This window comes from Mercenaria mercenaria, chromosome 4, assembly GCF_021730395.1.
Source record: "Mercenaria mercenaria strain notata chromosome 4, MADL_Memer_1, whole genome shotgun sequence".
NCBI classification, from domain to species: Eukaryota; Metazoa; Mollusca; class Bivalvia; order Venerida; family Veneridae; genus Mercenaria; species Mercenaria mercenaria.
Window position 1 is genome coordinate 37,945,599 of NC_069364.1, and position 20,225 is coordinate 37,965,823.

At 36.2% G+C, this 20,225-nt stretch overlaps 1 protein-coding gene across 3 annotated transcripts in view; it reads right to left on the reverse strand.

The window, feature by feature from the left end:
* Positions 1–2,664: 2,664 nt before the first annotated feature.
* The window catches only part of LOC123552816 (uncharacterized), a 43,765-nt gene continuing 26,204 nt past the window's right edge, over positions 2,665–20,225 (reverse strand). For all 3 annotated transcript variants that reach the window (XM_053540936.1, XM_053540935.1, XM_053540937.1), the window contains 6 exons: positions 17,095–17,174; positions 16,371–16,556; positions 15,183–15,312; positions 12,425–12,584; positions 9,478–9,626; positions 2,665–7,670 (listed from right to left, as the gene is read on the reverse strand). In XM_053540936.1, coding sequence (XP_053396911.1) covers positions 7,416–7,670; positions 9,478–9,626; positions 12,425–12,584; positions 15,183–15,312; positions 16,371–16,556; positions 17,095–17,174 — 960 coding nt within the window. In that variant the 3' untranslated portion in view covers positions 2,665–7,415. The remainder of the gene's footprint in view (positions 7,671–9,477; positions 9,627–12,424; positions 12,585–15,182; positions 15,313–16,370; positions 16,557–17,094; positions 17,175–20,225) is intronic.

A 20,225-nucleotide genomic window follows, 5' to 3' on the forward strand; every position in this document is an offset into this window, starting at 1 on the left:
TCAAGTTCCACCAAATGCTTTCAGAGAACATGTTTTACTAAAAATATAAACACAGTACACAGGAAGATGGATGCCAGAACATCCACTTCTGCTAATAGGTCGACCATCATGAACAGTAATAACTAGAGCTATCACTAAAGGTGATGAATGTACCCCCTGCATGCACTGACACAGTACATTGCAATTTGACTCACACAATATTGCAGAATTATGTGGACTGTATGTATATAGACTGTATGTATACAGTATAGTAACAAAAAAACAAAGTCCCATAACTATGCAGAATATTTATCTAAAAGAACATAACATGCACCATGCACAACTAGGGTTGGTACTGATCACTTGTGTGAAGTTTCATTAAATTGTGTGCAAGGGTTCGGAAGATTAGGCGCGCACAAGACTGCATATGCAGACTGTATGTACATTGTATGTTAACAAGAAACAAAGTCCCATAACTCTGCATTTTTTTTTCTGAAAGAACCTAACATGCCCCATGCACAACTACTGTTGATACTGATCACTTGTGTGAAGTTTCATTAAATTGTGTCAAGGGGATGAGGAGAGATGGTGCGCACAAGATTGTGTCTATGTATATAGTATAGTAACAAAAAACAAAGTCCCATAACTCTGTAATTTCTTTTCTGAAAGAACCTAACATGCCCCATGCACAACTACTGTTGTTACTGATCACTTGTGTAAAGTTTCATTAAATTGTGTCAAGGGGATGAGGAGAGATGGTATGCACAAGATCATGTCTATGTATATAGTATAGTAACATAAAACAAAGTCCCGTAACTGCAATTTTTTTTCTGAAAGAACTTAACATGCCCCATGCACAACTACTGTTGTTACTGATCACTTGTGTGAAGTTTCATTAAATTGTGTCAAGGGACGGACGGACTGACAGACAGACAGACAACCTGAAACCAGTATACCCCCCCCCCCTTACAACTTTGTTGTCGGTGGGTACAATAACAAGTAGAATTATTACCGATTCATATCAACCTTTCCCCACCCCTGTCCTTATTCCAAGAAAGGCTTTTGCCTGAAAGAACTCTTTTTAATGCAATACATTAAATTCCCTACAGTGGAGTCCAGATATGGTCTTAAAATCAAAAGGGGAGATAATTCTAAAATGATTCAAGGCAGGATTAATGTGCTTTACACTCCTTTCCATTGCTAGTTATTACTTATCAATTTACATATAAATGAATTCCATTCAGAGGTTTTGAATTTACTACACGAAATGTAAAAACATTAATAGTGATAATAACTACAAAAAGCGAGATCATTCAGAACTTCTTTAAGAGACTGGCATGGAGAGACAAACAGATGGAACAAAGTGATTTTAATAACACCTCATTTTGAAGTTGTGTTATCAAAGGGACAGAGTGCACATGATCCAAAACCAGATGGATGATGAAGAAAGAGCACACAATCCCAATTATTCACTCTTGTCCATCAGACCCAAGTGGATGACAAAGAGCACAATCATGATTCCAATCATCCACAGTGGAACATAGGCACAGAGCACAGGACCCTAGTTCATCAGACCAAGATGGATGACACAGAGCACATGATACATCATTCATCCTGGAACATCAGACCCAAGTGGAAGTGGAAGACACAGAGCACAGGACCCTAGTTCATCAGACCCAGATTGATGACAAAAAACACATGATCGAATCATTCATCCTGGTCCGTCAGATCTAGATGAATAACAGAGAACATAATTATGTTCCAAATCATTCATTCCAGTACATAAAGCCATGATAATATGCGAAGATGACATGATTCAAATCATTGGTTCCAATAATCCGACCTGGAATATCAGACCCAAGTGGAAGACACAGAGTATAGGAACTTGATCCATCTGAACAAAATGTATGACAAAGAGAATATGGTTCCAATAATCCACCCTGGAATATCAGACCCAAATGGAAGACACAGAGCACAGGACCTTGGTTCAGCAGACCCAGAGGGATGACAAAGAGTACCTGATCCCAGTCATTCAACCTGGAACATCAGACCTAAATGGTAGACACAGAGCACAAGATCTTGGTCCAGATGGATTACAACGAGGACATGATCCATCAAACCCAGATGGGAGACAAAGCACATGATCTTAATCATTTCCCCTGCTCTATCAGACCCAAATGTATGACAAAGTTCACAAGATCCCAATCATTCCCCTTGGTCCATCAAACCCAGATGGATGACAAAGAGGACATGATCCAATCATTCCCCTTGGTCCATCAAACCCAGATGGATGACAAAGTGGACATGATCCAATCATCCACCATGGTCTGTCAGATCTAGATTTACAACAGGGAACACATAATGCCAATCATTCATCATGGTACATCAAACCCAGATGATAAGCGAAAAGGACATGATCCCAATTATTCCCTCTAGTACATCAGGCCAAAATGGACTGCAAAGAGCACATGTCCCAAATGGATGACAAAGGCCATGATCCGAATTATTCGCATTGGACCATCAGACCCAGATCAAATGCAAAGAGCACATGATCCCAATAATTCACACTGGAACATTAGACCAAAATGGATGACAAAGAGCACATGATCCCAATCCAAAGGCAGTACAAGAAACATCGAAAGCTTATTTGCAATTAAATGTCAACTAAAGACAACCAACATCTCAAACCATATAGTTCTCATATTTCTGGAAATCTCAGCTAAAATAAATAAGCATGTTGAAATTCTTAAATAACATTCTTTTATTACACATTTTTATAATGTATCAAAAATACATGTATAATTGTAAGCAAATGAAAATTTCATTTATTTATTTGGTATTGCTTATAACTATAAATCTGTATAAAATAAATAAACAACAGGAAATATTCCTTTGGCAGATACACTGGTCCTGGACAAGAAATAAAATGCCATTGTACAAGTAATACCCTACCCTAGGTATGCTATGAAAATCATGGTACCTAGCGTGAAAATATATTAGCCCATTTCAGTTGCACATTTCTCATCTAAAATGCACAGTTCCACAAATGTTTACTATGGATATTGAACAACTGACAATCTATCTTCCATCATGCAACAGGACTTATTTTCTCAATGCTTCTTATCGCAGAGACATTACAAATATTTTACATTTTTGTCAGCATTACAGAAAAAACTTGGACAACATTACCTACTGACATTCATCATTTCAAGTTTTATTGTTTAACATGAAAACTGTATATTCTGTTTTTATTTGTTTACATTTTGTCTACATGTGCACAAGGCCCTGTCACTAAACTGGAATGCCAGTAAATATAAAATAAGCATAGTGTCCCTGTGATAGGAAACATTGAGAAATGTGACTGATGCATGATGCAAGATGAATTACCAATTAATCATAACGCATAATACCCAATTGCTGAAATGCATATTTCATGTGAGATATGTGCAACTGAAATGGGCAGGTAAATTTTCCCATTTGGCAACATATGGTTCTCACAGTATACCTAGGGGTAGGGTATAACATGACACATAATTTCTGGTCTGGTGCCAGTGGGCAGGTACAGGTATAACTCAGGTCAGTAACCTTCAGTAATACTGTGTGAAAAACTTATTATATTTCAAATAGTGTACAATTAGCATATGATCATATTAAGATTATTTAACTTACTATCTTGGTACAAATATTATTTTAAGAATATCTCAGTACATCATTTTGACCACTGAAAAACTTGCGATTTGTTCACATCTCCCTTTTTATGATATTTACTACCCATATTTCATTTTAGCAAAATTAAACAAAAATATAGCTATCCATCATAATAAAATGTAAAAAAAATCTATAGATGTCACAGAACTAAGTAAGTTTGTTTTGAACATAATATTATACATAATGAAGCAGTGCATGACATTGCACTGTGTAACAAATAAAATTGGATAAAATCCTTAAAAACATGAAACAGACAAACATTTGCTTTAAATGTAAGATCAAAATACAATGCAAGTTTCATTTGTGAACATCTGATTTTATATTTTCACTCATGGTTATGCCAATCATGAAAGCTTTGCATCTAGTATTCATTATTCTGGAGGAAGATAAAGAGGATATTTGTTTGTTTTGAGTGAATATGGAATATATCTCACTGAGAAGTGAGAAAATTTCAAATATTTTCACGAGCACGTAGCGCGAGTGAAAATGTGAACATTTTCTCACTTCGAGGTGAGATATATTCCATATTCACTCACAATAAACAAATTTTCTTTTTATATTATGCGCAATCCCATTGAGATGTGCATTTTGCAACAATTTTTAATCTCAGCATGGGAAACAGACGCGCGTAAAACAGACATGACGTTAGACGTGTTCCCTTACAGAAGCAAGCCTCTGTGGCGTACATGCTGCGTATTTGCTGTGTATATGCCGCGAACACAGTAGTATGCCAGAGGAGTACATTTTACATACACCGCATGCCGCGTACATGCCGCATACTATTTCGACGAGTACACAGCATGTACGCAGGAGGTCACTAGTACACTTCAAGTACGCAGCACAGACTCTGAAAATTTAAGGAGTACACTGCATGTACGCAGGAGGGACTTGTACAAGAAAATAGTACACTGCATGTACACCGCAGATACTTCGAAATTTATAACACTTATATTTAGTTGCATTAAAGTTGTTTCCCCTTGATGCAGTTACGCCATTTTCTTCAGATGTTTACCAAATTACATGCTACAAAACTTGATTTATTTCATTGAAAAGTGGATGAAGAAAAGCATACTAATTCATTTGATAACATCAATCTACATTATTTTGGTAAGGGTAAATACTTATTGATGCATGTCACTTATCTTTTTTCTGTTTTTTTCTGTCCAAATGATCAGCATTTGCATAAGAAAGTTGGTGGGGTAAGGAATTTACATTATCACAGCAGTTTCGCCACAAGAGTAAACAGCATGTATGCAGCAGGAGTACACAGCATGTACGCCGCAGGACTCGGGCCAGGAGTACACAGAATGTACGCCGCAGGAGTACACAGCATGTACGCCGCAGGACTCGGGCCAGGAGTACACAGAATATACGCCCCAGGAGTACACAGCATGTACGCCACAGGGGTAGTACACCACAGGCTCATTTGCATGTGAAAAGTGTATGTGCCGCGTACATGCTGCGTACTATTTCCCGCATACTAAATTCCTCCAGCGTACATCCTGTGTACTATGTAGTCCACAGCATGTACGCAGCAAGTAGTACGCGGCAGAGCTCATTTGCATGTCAAAAGTGTACTACAAACGTACTATCGGTGTATGTGCGGTGTATATCCTGCGTACTTTTTAAAGCCCTTGATTTCAGTACACATCATGTACGCATCATATACGCTGTATGTACACAGCAAGAGTACGCAGCAGGCCTTTTTCTTCTGTAAGGGTTGTGACGTTATAAAGACGCACACAACATAAAGTTCCATTTTATTTTATTTTTTGCTGCATAACATTATGAAATTCTCATTAAGTAAAATGATTTGAATCGAGAAATATACTACAAAGAACAAAGTGCGACTACAATTTCCATCCTGTTTTAAGCTAATAATTTAAAATTCATACACAATGTATGAGGGGGCGGAGCTATATCTCTCACAGTGAGAAAATATAGATTTCATATTTTCACAGTGTGAGTGATGAGATATGAAAATATTTAAATGATAGAATACAGTATTTCATTAGTTAGCATAAAATAAATTTCAATATTTCTACTTCAGGTTTTCAGGGTGAGACTGAACCCTTACAGAAGAAAAAGGCCTGCTGCGTACTCTTGCTGTGTACATACAGCATATATGATGCGTACATGATGTGTACTGAAATCAAGGGCTTTAAATAGTACGCAGGATATACACCGCACATACACCGATAGTACGTTTGTAGTACACTTTTGACATGCAAATGAGCTCTGCTGCGTACTACTTGCTGCGTACATGCTGTGGACTACATAGTACACAGGATGTACGCTGGAGAAATTTAGTATGCGGGAAATAGTACGCAGCATGTACGCTGCACATACACTTTTCACATGCAAATGAGCCTGCGGTGTACTATCCTTGCGGCGTACATGCTGTGTACTCTTGCGGCGTACATGCTGTGTATTCCTACAGCGTACATGCTGTGTACTCCTGGCCCCGAGTCCTGCGGCGTACATGCTGTGTACTCCTGCTGCATACATGCTGTGTACTCTTGTGGCGAAACTGCGGTGATAATGTAAATTCCTTATCCCACCAACTTTCGTATGCAAATGCTAATCATTTGGACAGAAAAAAAACAGAAAAAAGATAAGTGACATGCATCAATAAGTATTTACCCTTACCAAAATAATGTAGATTGATGTTATCAAATAAATTAGTATGCTTTTCTTCATCCACTTTTCAATGAAATAAATCAATTTTTGTAGCATGTAATTTGGTAAACATTTGAAGAAAATGGCGTAACTGCATCAAGGGGAAACAACTTTAATGCAACTAAATATAAGGTTATGATTTATTATAGACGATGTGTGCGTAGTATGTATTTATTTTGATTAAAATCCATCTGAGAACAATCTAGGACCGGAATTATATAAGCATTTAAAATGTAATGCAACGAAGTTCAAATAAGGCTTTTCAATTATCCAAGTTAGAAAGCTCCAGGATTAATTCAAAATGAAAAAGAATATATTTTTACACTGCATGCAAGGTGCAGCTCAGAAATCACTAAGATGTAAGCTTCACAAATGAACATTGCAAATAGTTTGGCAAATTTTCATTGTTCAGAATACCGGTAATCTGAACTATTTTATGCTATTAAGATAAAAGTTACTCAGCATGTACGCGGCATGCGGTGTATGTAAAATGTACTCCTCTGGCGTACTACTATGCTCGCGGCATATACACAGCAAATACGCAGCATGTACGCCACAGAGACTTGCTTCTGTAAGGGAAGTATCTTTCACAAGATGAAAAACTTTTACATTTGGCACATTAGATTGTATTTTGAAAACATTACCTTCAAGAACTCAGATAAAATTTTCTTCATTAGATATAATGTCACACTTGAAAGGGTATATATTTCAACAAAAAGTATGAAACTGGGACAATCTGATTCAGACAAAAACACTGGCATATTGCATTACAAACCTGCCGGTAACTGCAAGTTTTTTAATAGGCAAAATGTATCAACAAATAGATTATTATTTCTATCATTATCAGTTGCTTGAAAGTATTTTTCTAAAGTAGATCAAGTGCACAACCAACAACCAACACTTTTCAAAATGTGAAACTCTGGTGATTTAAACTTTACCTACTGACATTATGCCATGGGCAAAGTCAATGTACTTATTTCTATGAAAATGGGAAGATAGCCATATTTGACAGTAAATGCAGATTAAATATGACAAGAATGTAGGAGACACTAGCACTCTGCTTCAGCTTCCATTGTCCTTTGTCTGTATTCTTCCTCTCGCGTCGGCGGAATGTCATATGTTGGTTGTGGTGTATATGGTGCCGATGGAGATCTCATTTGGGACGTTGGCATCGTTGTTTGTGGAATCATCCCATGGACATTTTTTACAGGTTCTTGTTGTTGTATATATCTGTCCATTAACCAACCTTGATTTCGACTATTAAAGTTTTTACTCAGTTCAAATAAATTCAGTATTGAAGAGCTCTGAGTAAACTAAGTTAAGGATTTTTATACCACTCTTATCATACAGATGTTTCTTTCCAATCTTTTATACCATGCAAACTTATAAATCCCTTAAAGACAGAACTGACAACAACTGAATACTGTGCTTGATATAAGTAAGGTTTTCACTGGAGGTATTTCGAAAATCAGATTTTCCTGTCATAGTTTGCCATAATTTTTTATGGCCCTGGCACATAGCATTTGAAATGTCTGTTTGTCATTTTGTCTGTCCATTTGTTCGAACCAGATTGCTTACAGTCCACATTAATAACCAAATTTAGTTCAAACTCATGTTAAACAATATTTGTGGCCACAAGGTTTGTTGAGTGTGAGTATGAACTAAATTAGGTCATTTATGTGGGCTGTAGGACCAAAAATGTTGTTTATTAAGGTTAAATTCTGAAGGCGGCAAAGGTCACTTGAAGGTCTAGGTCAGTTATATATAGGTCAGTCTTACCACAATTATTGTTGACTGTGAGTACGTACTAACTCAAGTCATTATTTGCGCTGTAGGCAATCTGATTCATACAGATGGATAAAGGTCAAGGTCATGGTTGTTTAATCTTGGCTAGTAGCCAGTTCTGGCAGTTATGACCAAATATGTTGTTTATTAAGGTTTAAAGTTTGAAGGTGAAGGTCATATGAGGGTCAATGTCATTTATATACAGATGAATTTGTCAGTCTTGCCACAAACACTGCTAAATCTGAATATGAACTAAATTGGGTTCATTAATTTAGGCTGTAGGCAACCTGGTTCATATAGATGGATGAAGGTCAAGCCCATCTATATATAGGTCAGCTTGTAGGTCTTGCCTCAAGGTTTGTTGAGTGTGAGTATGAACAAAATTTGGTCATTTATGTGGACTGTAGGACTGAAAATGTTGTTCATTAAGGTTTTAAGTTTGATGGTGAAGGTCTTATGGGGGTCGAGGTCATTTAGTTAATGTAGGTCTTACCACAAGTATTGTCAAGTGTGAGTATGAACTAAACTGGGTCATTAATGTGGGCTGTAGGCAATCTGGTTCGTATGGACAGACAAATGTTTATTAAGGTTTTAAGTTTGAAGTTAAAAGTCATACGAGGGTTAAAGTCATTGATATATAGGTCAGTTTGCAGGTCTTGTCACAAGATTTGATAAATGTGACTATGTATTGAGTTATTTATTAACTTCAAAGTAGTTTCTTCACTGAAAGAAAAAGTTATTTTGAGTGTGAGTTGCTTTAACATACAAGCATTTTTTGCAAGCCAGACAAGATTTTCCTGCTTTTTTGCCGGGTGCTGGAAAAATTCACCTAACACCCGGGGTGTAAGATGATTCTTGTGTTGTAATTTATGAATGAATGTGTAAAATTATCCATATGCTACAATAAAAGAATAACGTCTGAAATTAAAGCCCTCATTTTATTTTATTTGTTCCATTATTTGAAGAATATGGTTCAAAAGAAAAAGAATCTATCACTGCTACAAGGTGCTGAGAGAAATATCTGACTCTTGGGTAACAGCTTTTGTGGTAACACGGCAAAGCCTCCTTACCAACAAAACAGTTAACCTTGAGCCAGATATTCCAATCTGCACCTTCAACCAATGAAAGATTCGTTAGTATTGCCAGTTAAATTCAGGTGGTGCTGCAATCAGAAAACAAATTTCTCCAGGCTGCCAAGGTGCCAAAAGTCAAAAGTGATACTGAATTCTCAGGCTACACCTTTTTAACTGAATCAGAAAATATAAAACACTTAATTTCTTCATTCTAAACATGGAGTTGCTTGACATCCAAGCTGTACAAGGATACATTTTTACTAAGGGGAGGCAACTGAAAGACTGATGGTGGCTGGGTTAATCTAAGTTCTGTTGAACCAGTTGGATGAAAGTACTGATGTGCTCTAGGATTAAATACACTGCCACGCTGAAACGGCATAAATAATGCAGGTAGGCTAACATCTGAAATAAAAAAGAATTATTTTCATTAACAGAGACAGTGATCTGCAATATAACGATTCACTGCAGCAGTCATGTGAAATGTAATAATTCACAGACACAGTTATGTGAAATGTAATGATTCACTGAGACAGTCATGTGAAATGTAATAATTCACAGACACAGTTATGTGAAATGTAATGATTCACTGAGACAGTCATGTGAAATGTAATCATTCACTGAGACAGTCATGTGAAATGTAATGATTCACTGAGACAGTCATGTGAAATGTAATGATTCACTGAGACAGTCATGTGAAATGTAATCATTCACAGACACAGTCATGTGAAATGTAATGATTCACTGAGACAGTCATGTGAAATGTAATCATTCACTGAGACAGTCATGTGAAATGTAATGATTCACTGAGACAGTCATGTGAAATGTAATAATTCACAGACACAGTTATGTGAAATGTAATGATTCACTGAGACAGTCATTTGCAATGTAATAATTCACAGACACAGTTATGTGAAATGTAATGATTCACTGAGACAGTCATTTGTAATGTAATGATTCACTGAGACAGTCAATTGCAATGTAATGATTCACTGAGACAGTCATCTGAAATGTAATGATTCACTGAGATAGCTATTTGAATTGTAATGCTTCACTGAGACAGTCATCTCAATTGTAGTGATTCACAGAAGCAGTGATTTGCAATGTTATGATTCACTGAGACAGTCATCTGAAATGTAATGATTCGCTGCGAGTTATTTTTAAATGTAATGACTCATGGAGACAGTCATTTGAAATGTTATTATTCACAGAAGCAGTGATTGCAATGTAACGATTCAAATACACAAGTAATAATTGACATTGACAATGATTTGCAATGTAATGATTCAGAGAGACATTAATCTGCAGAGTGACAATTCAGAGATGCAATGTCTGCATTATGATGGGGCAGTGATTTCACAAAGGCAATGATCTGCAATGTGTTGATTCACAGAACCAGAGCAATCTACGATGTAATGATTCACAAATATAGTAATTAACAAGAGCTGTCTCCATAGGATGACACATGCCCTCGATGGCACTTTGAATGAATAGTTATGGCCGATGTTAGAGTTTAGGACCTTTGACCTACGGAGCTGGGTCTTGCGCACGACACGTCGTCTTACTGTGTCACACATTCATGTGTAGTTATTTTAAAATCCATGCATGAATGACAATGATATGGACCGGACACGTCCATCAATGCACAATCATGAAAAATGACCTTTAATGTCTAAGTGTGACCTTGACCTTTGAGCTACGGACCTGGGTCTTGCGTGCGACACGTCATCCTACTGTGGTACACATTCATGCCAAGTTATTTGAAAATCCATCCATCCATGACAAAGATATGGTCCGGACACGCCCATCAATGCACTATCCTTTATTGTCTAAGTGTGACCTTGACCTTTGAGCTACGGACCTGGGTCTTGTGCGCGACACGTCGTCTTACTGTGGTACACATTCATGCCAAGTTATTTGAAAATCCATCCATCCATGACAAAGATATGGTCCGGACACGCCCATCAATGCACTAATCTTTAACGTCTAAGTGTGACCTTGACCTTTGAGCTACGGACCTGGGTCTTGCGCACGACACGTTGTCTTACTTTGGTACACATTCATGCCAAGTTATTTGAAAATCCATCCATCCATGACAAAGATATGGTCCGGACACGCCCATCAATGCACTAATCCTTAACGTCTAAGTGTGACCTTGACCTTTGAGCTACGGACCTGGGTCTTGCGCGCGACACGTCATCTTACTGTGGTTCACATTCATGCCAAGTTATTTGAAAATCCATCCATCGATGACAAAGATATGGACCGGACACACCCATCAATGCACTATCCTTTAATGTCTAAGTGTGACCTTGACCTTTGAGCTATGGACCTGGGTCTTGCGCGCGACACGTCGTCTTACTGTGGTACACATTCATGCCAAGTTATTTGAAAATCCATCCATCGATGACAAAGATATGGACCGGACACGAAAATTGCGGACAGACTGACAGACCGACAGACCGACGGACCGACAGACCGACAGACGGACAGACGGTTCAAAAACTATATGCCTCCCTTCGGGGGCATAAAAATGCAATGTAATGATTCACAGTTGCAGTGTTTAGATTAATGATAAGGTACTGATTTTACAGAGACAGTGATTTAAAATGTGATGATTCACAGAGACACTGATATGCAATGTAATAGTTTGCAGGGACCGTTTTGCATTATGGTAAGGTACAGATTACTTAAGACTGTGATATGCAATGTAATTATTCACAGAGACAGTGTTTTGCATTATGATAAGGTAGTGATTTCACAGAGACACACAGAGACAGTGTTTTGCATTACGATAAAGTAGTGATTTCACAGAGACAGTGTTTTGCATTACGATAAAGTAGTGATGTCACAGAGACAGTGTTTTGCATTACGATAAAGTAGTGATTTCACAGAGACAGTGTTTTGCATTACGATAAAGTAGTGATTCCAGAGAGACAGTGTTTTGCATTACGATAAAGTAGTGATTCCACAGAGACAGTGTTTTGCATTACGATAAAGAAGTGATTTCACAGAGACAGTGTTTTGCATAACGATAAAGAAGTGATTCCACAGAGACAGTGTTTTGCATTACAATAAAGTAGTGATTCCACAGAGACAGTGTTTTGCATTACGATAAAGTAGTGATTTCACAGAGACAGTGTTTTGCATTACGATAAAGTAGTGATTTCACATGCAAGGTAATACAGCTAAATTATACTCACCATTTAAAGCTTCAAACATTTCCTGGTCTCGCCGACTCAGCTTATGTTGTCCTGCTAGTTTCTTTTCAATGTCATCCTGAATTTCTTTGCGAGTTTTTTCAATCAACTCAATTTTGTGTCTGTAACTTTCATCTTCAAAATATGCCAATCGGTCTAAAAACTAAATAATAAAGAGAATTAAGAACAATGGATAATAACATGCAATTATTTTTTGTAGTTCATTAAGAAATGTTTCTAAGATTCTGTATAAACATGATCTATCTTTCTAAGACAATCAAATTATTTAAAATCTTCTGTTTACAGGGCACTACTGGTAACATTTCACATTTGTTTCAAGGGCAAAGATACATGGCAGTATTTCTGTACATTAGCTTAAACACCAAGTTGAAAAGAATGTTAAATTTTCATTCACTAATCTAGTATGTTCACGATATGCTTTAAGTAAACAAGTCACTAGTCTTAGATGATTCATGTAACCTATTTTAGGGAAGTTGTTGCAAGGTAAGTGGCTAGAACTTTTTTCTATTATGCTAAAGCATCCACAGAATTGATTGAGACGAACATGTGACTTTGGATGCTGATAAAGCCCAAAACTTAGACAGCTTTTGGCAGTGGATGACCATCAGACTCTAATACTGTTTTAATTTCATTAAAAATCATATAAAACAAGAGCACCGCCTTGCGGGTGCTGACGCTCATCTGATTTTTTTTGTATAATAGAAATATTGTCTTACCCATGATTTTCTAAGTCTAAAAAGGGCCATCACTCTTGCAAAAAGCAGGATAGAGTTATGTTTCTTGATGTACAGTGTCCACTTATGATGGTGAAAAACTGTTGCAAGTTTTAAAGCAATAGCTTTGATAGTGTATGAGAAAAGTTGACTTAAACATAATATTCAACCAAGAAAATGATTTTTCTAAGTCCAAAAGGGGCAATAATTATTGCAAAAAGCAGGATGGAGTTATGTTGCTTGCTGTACAGGGTCAGCTTATGATGGTGAACAAGTGTTGCAAGTTTTAAAGCAATAGCTTTGATAGTTTAAGAGAAAAAGTTGACCTAAACATAAAACTTAACCAAGAAATCTGATATTTTCTAAGTCCAAAAGGGGCCATAAATCTTGCAAAAAGCAGGATGGAGTTATGTTTCTTGCTGTACAGGGTCAGCTTATGATGGTGAACAAGTGTTGCAAGTTTTAAAGGAATAGCTTTGATAGTTTAGGATAAAAGCTGACCTAAACATAAAACTTAACCAAGAAAACAAATTTTCTAAGTCCAAAAGGGGCAATAATTCTTGCAAAAAGCAAGATGGAGTTATGTTTCTTGATGTACAGGGTCTGCTTATGATGGTGAACAAGTATTCCAAGTTTCAAAGCAAAAGCTTTGATAGTTTAGGAGAAAAGTTGACCTAAACATAAAACTTAACCAAGAAATCTGATATTTTCTAAGTACAAAAGGGGCCATAAATCTTGCAAAAAGCAAGATGGAGTTATGTTTCTTGCTATACAGGGTCAGCTTATGATGGTGAACAAGTATTCCAAGTTTCAAAGCAATAGCTTTGATAGTTTAGGAGAAAAGCTGACCTAAACATAAAACTTAACCAGGCAACGCCGACGCAGACGCCGACGCCGATGCCGATGCCGACAACCGCTCAAGTGATGACAATAACTCATCATTTTTTTTCAAAAAATCAGATGAGCTAAAAAGGACTTATTACATTAGATAGTGATAATGAATGTGCAACATTAGCAGAAATACTGTAAAAAAATGTTTTTTACATGAAAAATATATGAGAATCCTTTGAAAATTTAAAAAATAGATAAGAGAGTTCAAATGAACATTTATCAGTGATAGAACAAAGGAAGTAGTTAAAGTCAGACAATGTGGCTTTGGTTTAACATGGAAATTTTAAGTCTATGATACCTGCACCTGGTTGTATACGCTAGCTGTAACTGATAATTTGCATCAGAAGAATGGTGAAATGCATTTAAGCGCAGAGCACAATGTTAACCTGAGTGATTTATGTCATGTGAGCAAGTCAGTGACCTATTGCAAAATTGTCTTTGACCTATTGCAAAATTGGTAAAGACAATTTTGCAACATGTAGGTATTAATATGAACATAATCAAGTCCCACAGTGTAAGGTCAGAAACATGTAGTGCTACATTTAAACATGTACCCAGTGACATTGTTTTAAAACTGCAGCATTGTCATCAGAATCAACATTTTGAAAATCCTAAGACAGAAAAATAACAAAATTTAATGATTTGTCACTTGCCAAGTATATAGATAAAACTGAAGTATAGGCTGTTGCTTTGGTCAGATTATGTATCTGTACTGTTTAGCATTATATTTTTCATGTGTCAATAGTATCAACAATATATTGCTTGTATTTACAATATATATCTTGACTAGGAACCATTAAATAAAACAGATCTTAATGTCAGATCTTACTTCTGAGTGATGGCAACTGCCTACATGGACTCTGAAATATAATATAATTCTGACTGGCCACATACCATAATAGAATTGAAAGATTAAACCCCTGACTCACCCATATGATCTCCATTCCATGTAAGCAATACATATACACTCTACTGTTAGAGTCTTGGGCTTATCAGCAGCCAGTCACATGTTCATCCCTCAAATAGATCCTGCCATTTAGCATGATTAAGATCAAACTACAACAGGTAAGCTGATATGGCATTGCCGATTAAGTAACTTGCACATAAATATATATTCACAGAAAAGTTTAATGTACCTCTGAAGGCACACCGTCCCATGACTTCTGTACAGGAGTTGGTTTCTTCCTTGGTCCCTTTGTGCGAGGTTTCTGTGGGGGCATAGGAGCATGGATGACAGGCTTACTTACATCGGATGACTCAGCAGATCTAAAATAAAAAGTTGACAATAATTTTCTTTCTTTTTTTTTTTGTTAGGTTTAACATCACACTGATGCAATTATAGGTCATATGGCGACTTTTCAGCTTTTCATGCATTATTTCATCACGGGCAGGCACCTGGGTAGAACCACCGACCTTCTAGAGGTCAGCTGGATTGCTTCATCACATGAGGAATTCTATGCCCCAAGCAAGACTTTAACCAACATCAGTGAGGGACAAGTGATTAAGTCAGCAACCTTAACCACTTGGCCACGGAGGCCCCAAAGGCCCCAAATAATTTTCTTATGTACATGAACATTATTTAAGCAGTACATGTATATACTTGTTAAATATTCTACTTTCTTATGTCATATTTAAGAAATAATAAATATGTCCCTATATTTTATCAGTTGATAAAATATGGGCAGGAGTTCGGATGCGTAATAATCAATTTAATATTCGCATCTGAACGACTAATATTCGCATCATTCAACGCAAATTCTTCGCAGTTTACAGCACTACATTTTAGCTTGATCATGAATATGAGATATGTCATTCGGCTGGCCATATGCTATTATAAAAACCTCCCCACAAATGGAAAGCATTGCATAAATCGGAATTTTCCGATATTCAGTAAATTTTAATGAAAGTATTAAGTAGTTACTGCTGTGAAAATGCAATTTTCAATAATATCTAAGGTTGGGTAAAAATATAAACAAAAAAATTCATTTGTTAGAAATTGTTTCGCTATATGTTTATATAGCAACTGCTGCGGATCGTGTTAGAATAAGTGTTAATATCGGACTTAAATTGTTGATAATAAATACTAGTAAATACTGGAAACAGCACTGAAAGACAATCAATGGCATTTAACGTCAGGGTGGTAAATGGTGCTAAAACAAAAATATGTGCTTATTTAAGAACCTGCAAATAATGAATGTCTAATGCTTCAGCAGATCTTCTTAAATCCAAAATGGACACTTAATAAAGAACTAAACAAAACTAATTTACAGAGTAGTTTCTAACATTACAAGATTACATACACATCAAAATCATGAAATACTAACTTTTTTGGTGTAGCAGGTGGAGCAAGCGTAGCCTGCGGTGACAACCCTGGACTTGCCTGACGTCGTTGTGTTAACAGTTTCTGCTGATCAGTGAGTTGCTGCTGCTGCTTGAGGATCTGCTGCTGGTGTAACTGCTGATTTTTCTCCATCTGTTGCAAATTCTCAATCAATGACTGCAGACGTTTTCTGTTTCATAAACAATGTGAATTCAATGCCATCATATATCACTGTGGTTTCAACACAAATAACGACTTTGCCAGGACATATAAATTCATGGATTTTAGACATAGAATTATATCGACTAATTTTGCATTTGAGATTTAAATCCATTGATTGACATAATCACCAAATCAACAAAATTTAGTTCTGCAACAATAATGGTTTACAGTTTTAGAGGAAAATAGACATACTCTGATTACAATAGTACCTGTATGGTTGAAGAGAGAAGACAACTCTGTATACAAACATGACGTCAGTTAACATGACATCATAACGTCAAAGTATGACGTTACATTTGGCGCACTATTTAAATTATATATATATATAGTCCAGAAAAACAGCAACAGAACCTATAGTTGTAAGAACAATAAGTAAATAAGTACCAATTATATTAATGTATTATTACATAAATTTATTTAAAAACAAAAAATTGAAAACAAATCAATAGTTAAATAGTGTGCACAAAAGTAGATGTACTGCAACTTGAAGTCTCTATATCACTTACTCATATTCTTCTTGTAGAAACAACATATCTTTGCTATGTTTCTCCACGACCTTATCATACTCCACTTTAGCTATCATCTCCTGAAAAGAAATATGCATATATTTATATTGTTATCGAACTTGTTCAATGTCTTATACACATAAATAGACATTCTGCATGTCATGAAGAATGTCAAGACATGTTAACAATGTCAAATATAATTATTTTGATCAATTCAAGGGTAATAAAACTGCATTTACTACTTCAGTATTCCCCATTATTAAGCTCGACCAAGATACTATAGTCATATACATTCAAAGCAAGCTTCATGAAGATTGCATAAGAAATGTTGCCGCTAAAGCTGATAATGTATGGACAAAAAAATTAACAGAAAGAGAATGGAGCATAATAGCTCATACTACAGGACTTAAGAAGCCTGCTTAAGAAATGTTGGACAAACAACATGAAGTTTTGCAGTGCTTAAGATAGTAAATCAAAAGCTCAAGGATATATTTAGAGAACTTACGATAAATGTAATATGCCTATTCACTGTCAACAATAACATATTTGTTCCAACAAAAATTAGATGAATATATCAGCCATGATTTTATTATGACACTTTCTTTGCTTTTATTTATATGGGTCATGTGATCTGCACATCATCTTGATGAGGTAAACAAATAGTTTTATATAAATCTTAAAAGCGGTTTAAGAGATATGGGGAGCAGACTCAAGGTTAACTAATTTGACCTTTGACCTACAAGTGTGACCTTGACCTTAGATCTAGTGATATTGGATGTGCCCTCTATGCTTCATCTTGATGAGGTGTGTAATTGATGCTAGTTTTATAAAAAATCTTCCCAACATTTTAGAAGATACGGGGGCATAAATTTAAGATAGTTGAAATTGGTCCTCCATAAGTGACCTTGACCTTGGACCTAGTGTGCCCTCTGCATGTGAGGTAAATATTTGATGCTTGTCATGCACAGAATGGGTGAAAAATCATAATACACAAGCAGTGATGTGTGCACGCTATGCCAAAAATCTTTGTATGTTTTGCTTACACCTTACTAAGTAGCTATTATTGTGTGATTTCTGTCACATTTTGCTGTTGTTTGTTGTATCTTGACAGAACAACAGTTTGCTTTTTGATGTTGTTTCATTCTGTTGCCAAAACAACACAATCAGAAATATGCAGTGCAAGAGAACAAAGACCACATCTATTCACATGCTGATAAAGGTGTCCTAAAACTGTTGTCTTGTTGCTCTGTGATTGTGGAGGATGACAGAGACAAATCAGAAGTTTATGTTCTAAATCCCCAGCCATTTATTGCTGTGTCATTCTGTTGTGCCCACCACACAATTAGAGCACTAAAATACTAAATTTTCTTCTGCAAAGGTGATAGAATATGTCTCCAATTTGTCTTTGTATTTGACTTTGCCCACACCACAAGAACAAGGAAACAGTTCAAAGGTGCCATTATCTACCCTGCCAGGAGCCATCTTTTGTGACAGACTTATCAAATGGTGTGCATATTTAAAAAAATAATATGTTCCCAAGTGTGGTTTATCATAGAATAACCTGTGTTTTGAGTTCTTATGCATAAGGATATATCCCCTTACAGAAGAAAAAGGCCTGCTGCGTACTCTTGCTGTGTACATACAGCGTATATGATGCGTACATGATGTGTACTGAAATCAAGTGCTTTAAATAGTACGCAGGATATACACCGCACATACACCGATAGTACGTTTGTAGTACACTTTTGACATGCAAATGAGCTCTGCCGCGTACTACTTGCTGCGTACATGCTGTGGACTACATAGTACACAGGATGTACGCTGGAGGAATTTAGTATGCGGGAAATAGTACACAGCATGTACGCGGCACATACACTTTTCACATGCAAATGAGCCTGCGGTGTACTACCCCTGTGGCGTACATACTGTGTACTCCTGCGGCGTACATGCTGTGTACTCCTGGCCCGAGTCCTGCGGCGTACATGCTGTGTACTCCTGCTGCATACATGCTGTGTACTCTTGTGGCGAAACTGCTGTGATAATGTAAATTCCTTACCCCACCAACTTTCATATGCAAATGCTGATCATTTGGACAGAAAAAAACAGAAAAAAAAAAAGTGACATGCATCAATAAGTATTTACCCTTACCAAAATAATGTAGATTGATGTTATCAAATAAATTAGTATGCTTTTCTTCATCCACTTTTCAATGAATACATCAATTTTTGTAGCATGTAATTTGGTAAACATTTGAAGAAAATGGCGTAACTGCATCAAGGGGAAACAACTTTAATGCAACTAAATATAAGTGTTATGATTTATTATAGACGATATGTGCGTAGTATATATTTATTTTGATTAAATCCATCTGAGAACAATCTAGGACTGGAATTATATAAGCATTTATACACTTTTACGTCCGTAAAAAATAGCGCACCAAAAAATTTTGGATTGATTTTTCCCATGGGGCGAGCACAATTAGCCAAAAACGTTCTGAAAATATACGAGCGGCAAATCCGATGAACAACTTTTTCATTTGGTGAGGCCTTAATGAGTTAACATAATGAGCATTAAACCCTTTATAAAACATAATAGAATGGTGTTTTGCTTAAGAGTATTCAAATAACAGTGAGAGCTATTAATTCTTCTCATTCGGGCCCTGTTGAGGCATTATCTTGGTAATTATTTCATGTATTACAAAATGTAATGCAACGAAGTTCAAATAAGGCTTTTCAATTATCCAAGTTAGAAAGCTCCAGGATTAATTCAAAATGAAAAAGAATATATTTTTACACTGCATGCAAGGTGCAGCTCAGAAATCACTAAGATGTAAGCTTCACAAATGAACATTGCAAATAGTTTGGCAAATTTTCATTGTTCAGAATACCGGTAATCTGAACTATTCTATGCTATTAAGATAAAAGTTACTCAGAAATCAAGTTCTTGCTTCCAAAAAAAAAAAAAATGTACAAATCCTTCCTGCATGAAGTGTACTTCAGACTTTTACCTAAAAAAATTCAAAGTTTAAACACCAAAAGAAAATGAACAAGTCCCTCCCGCGTATATGAAGTTTACTTCAGACTTTAACTTATAAAAAAAAAACTAAGTATAAATGCCAAAAGAAATTGTAC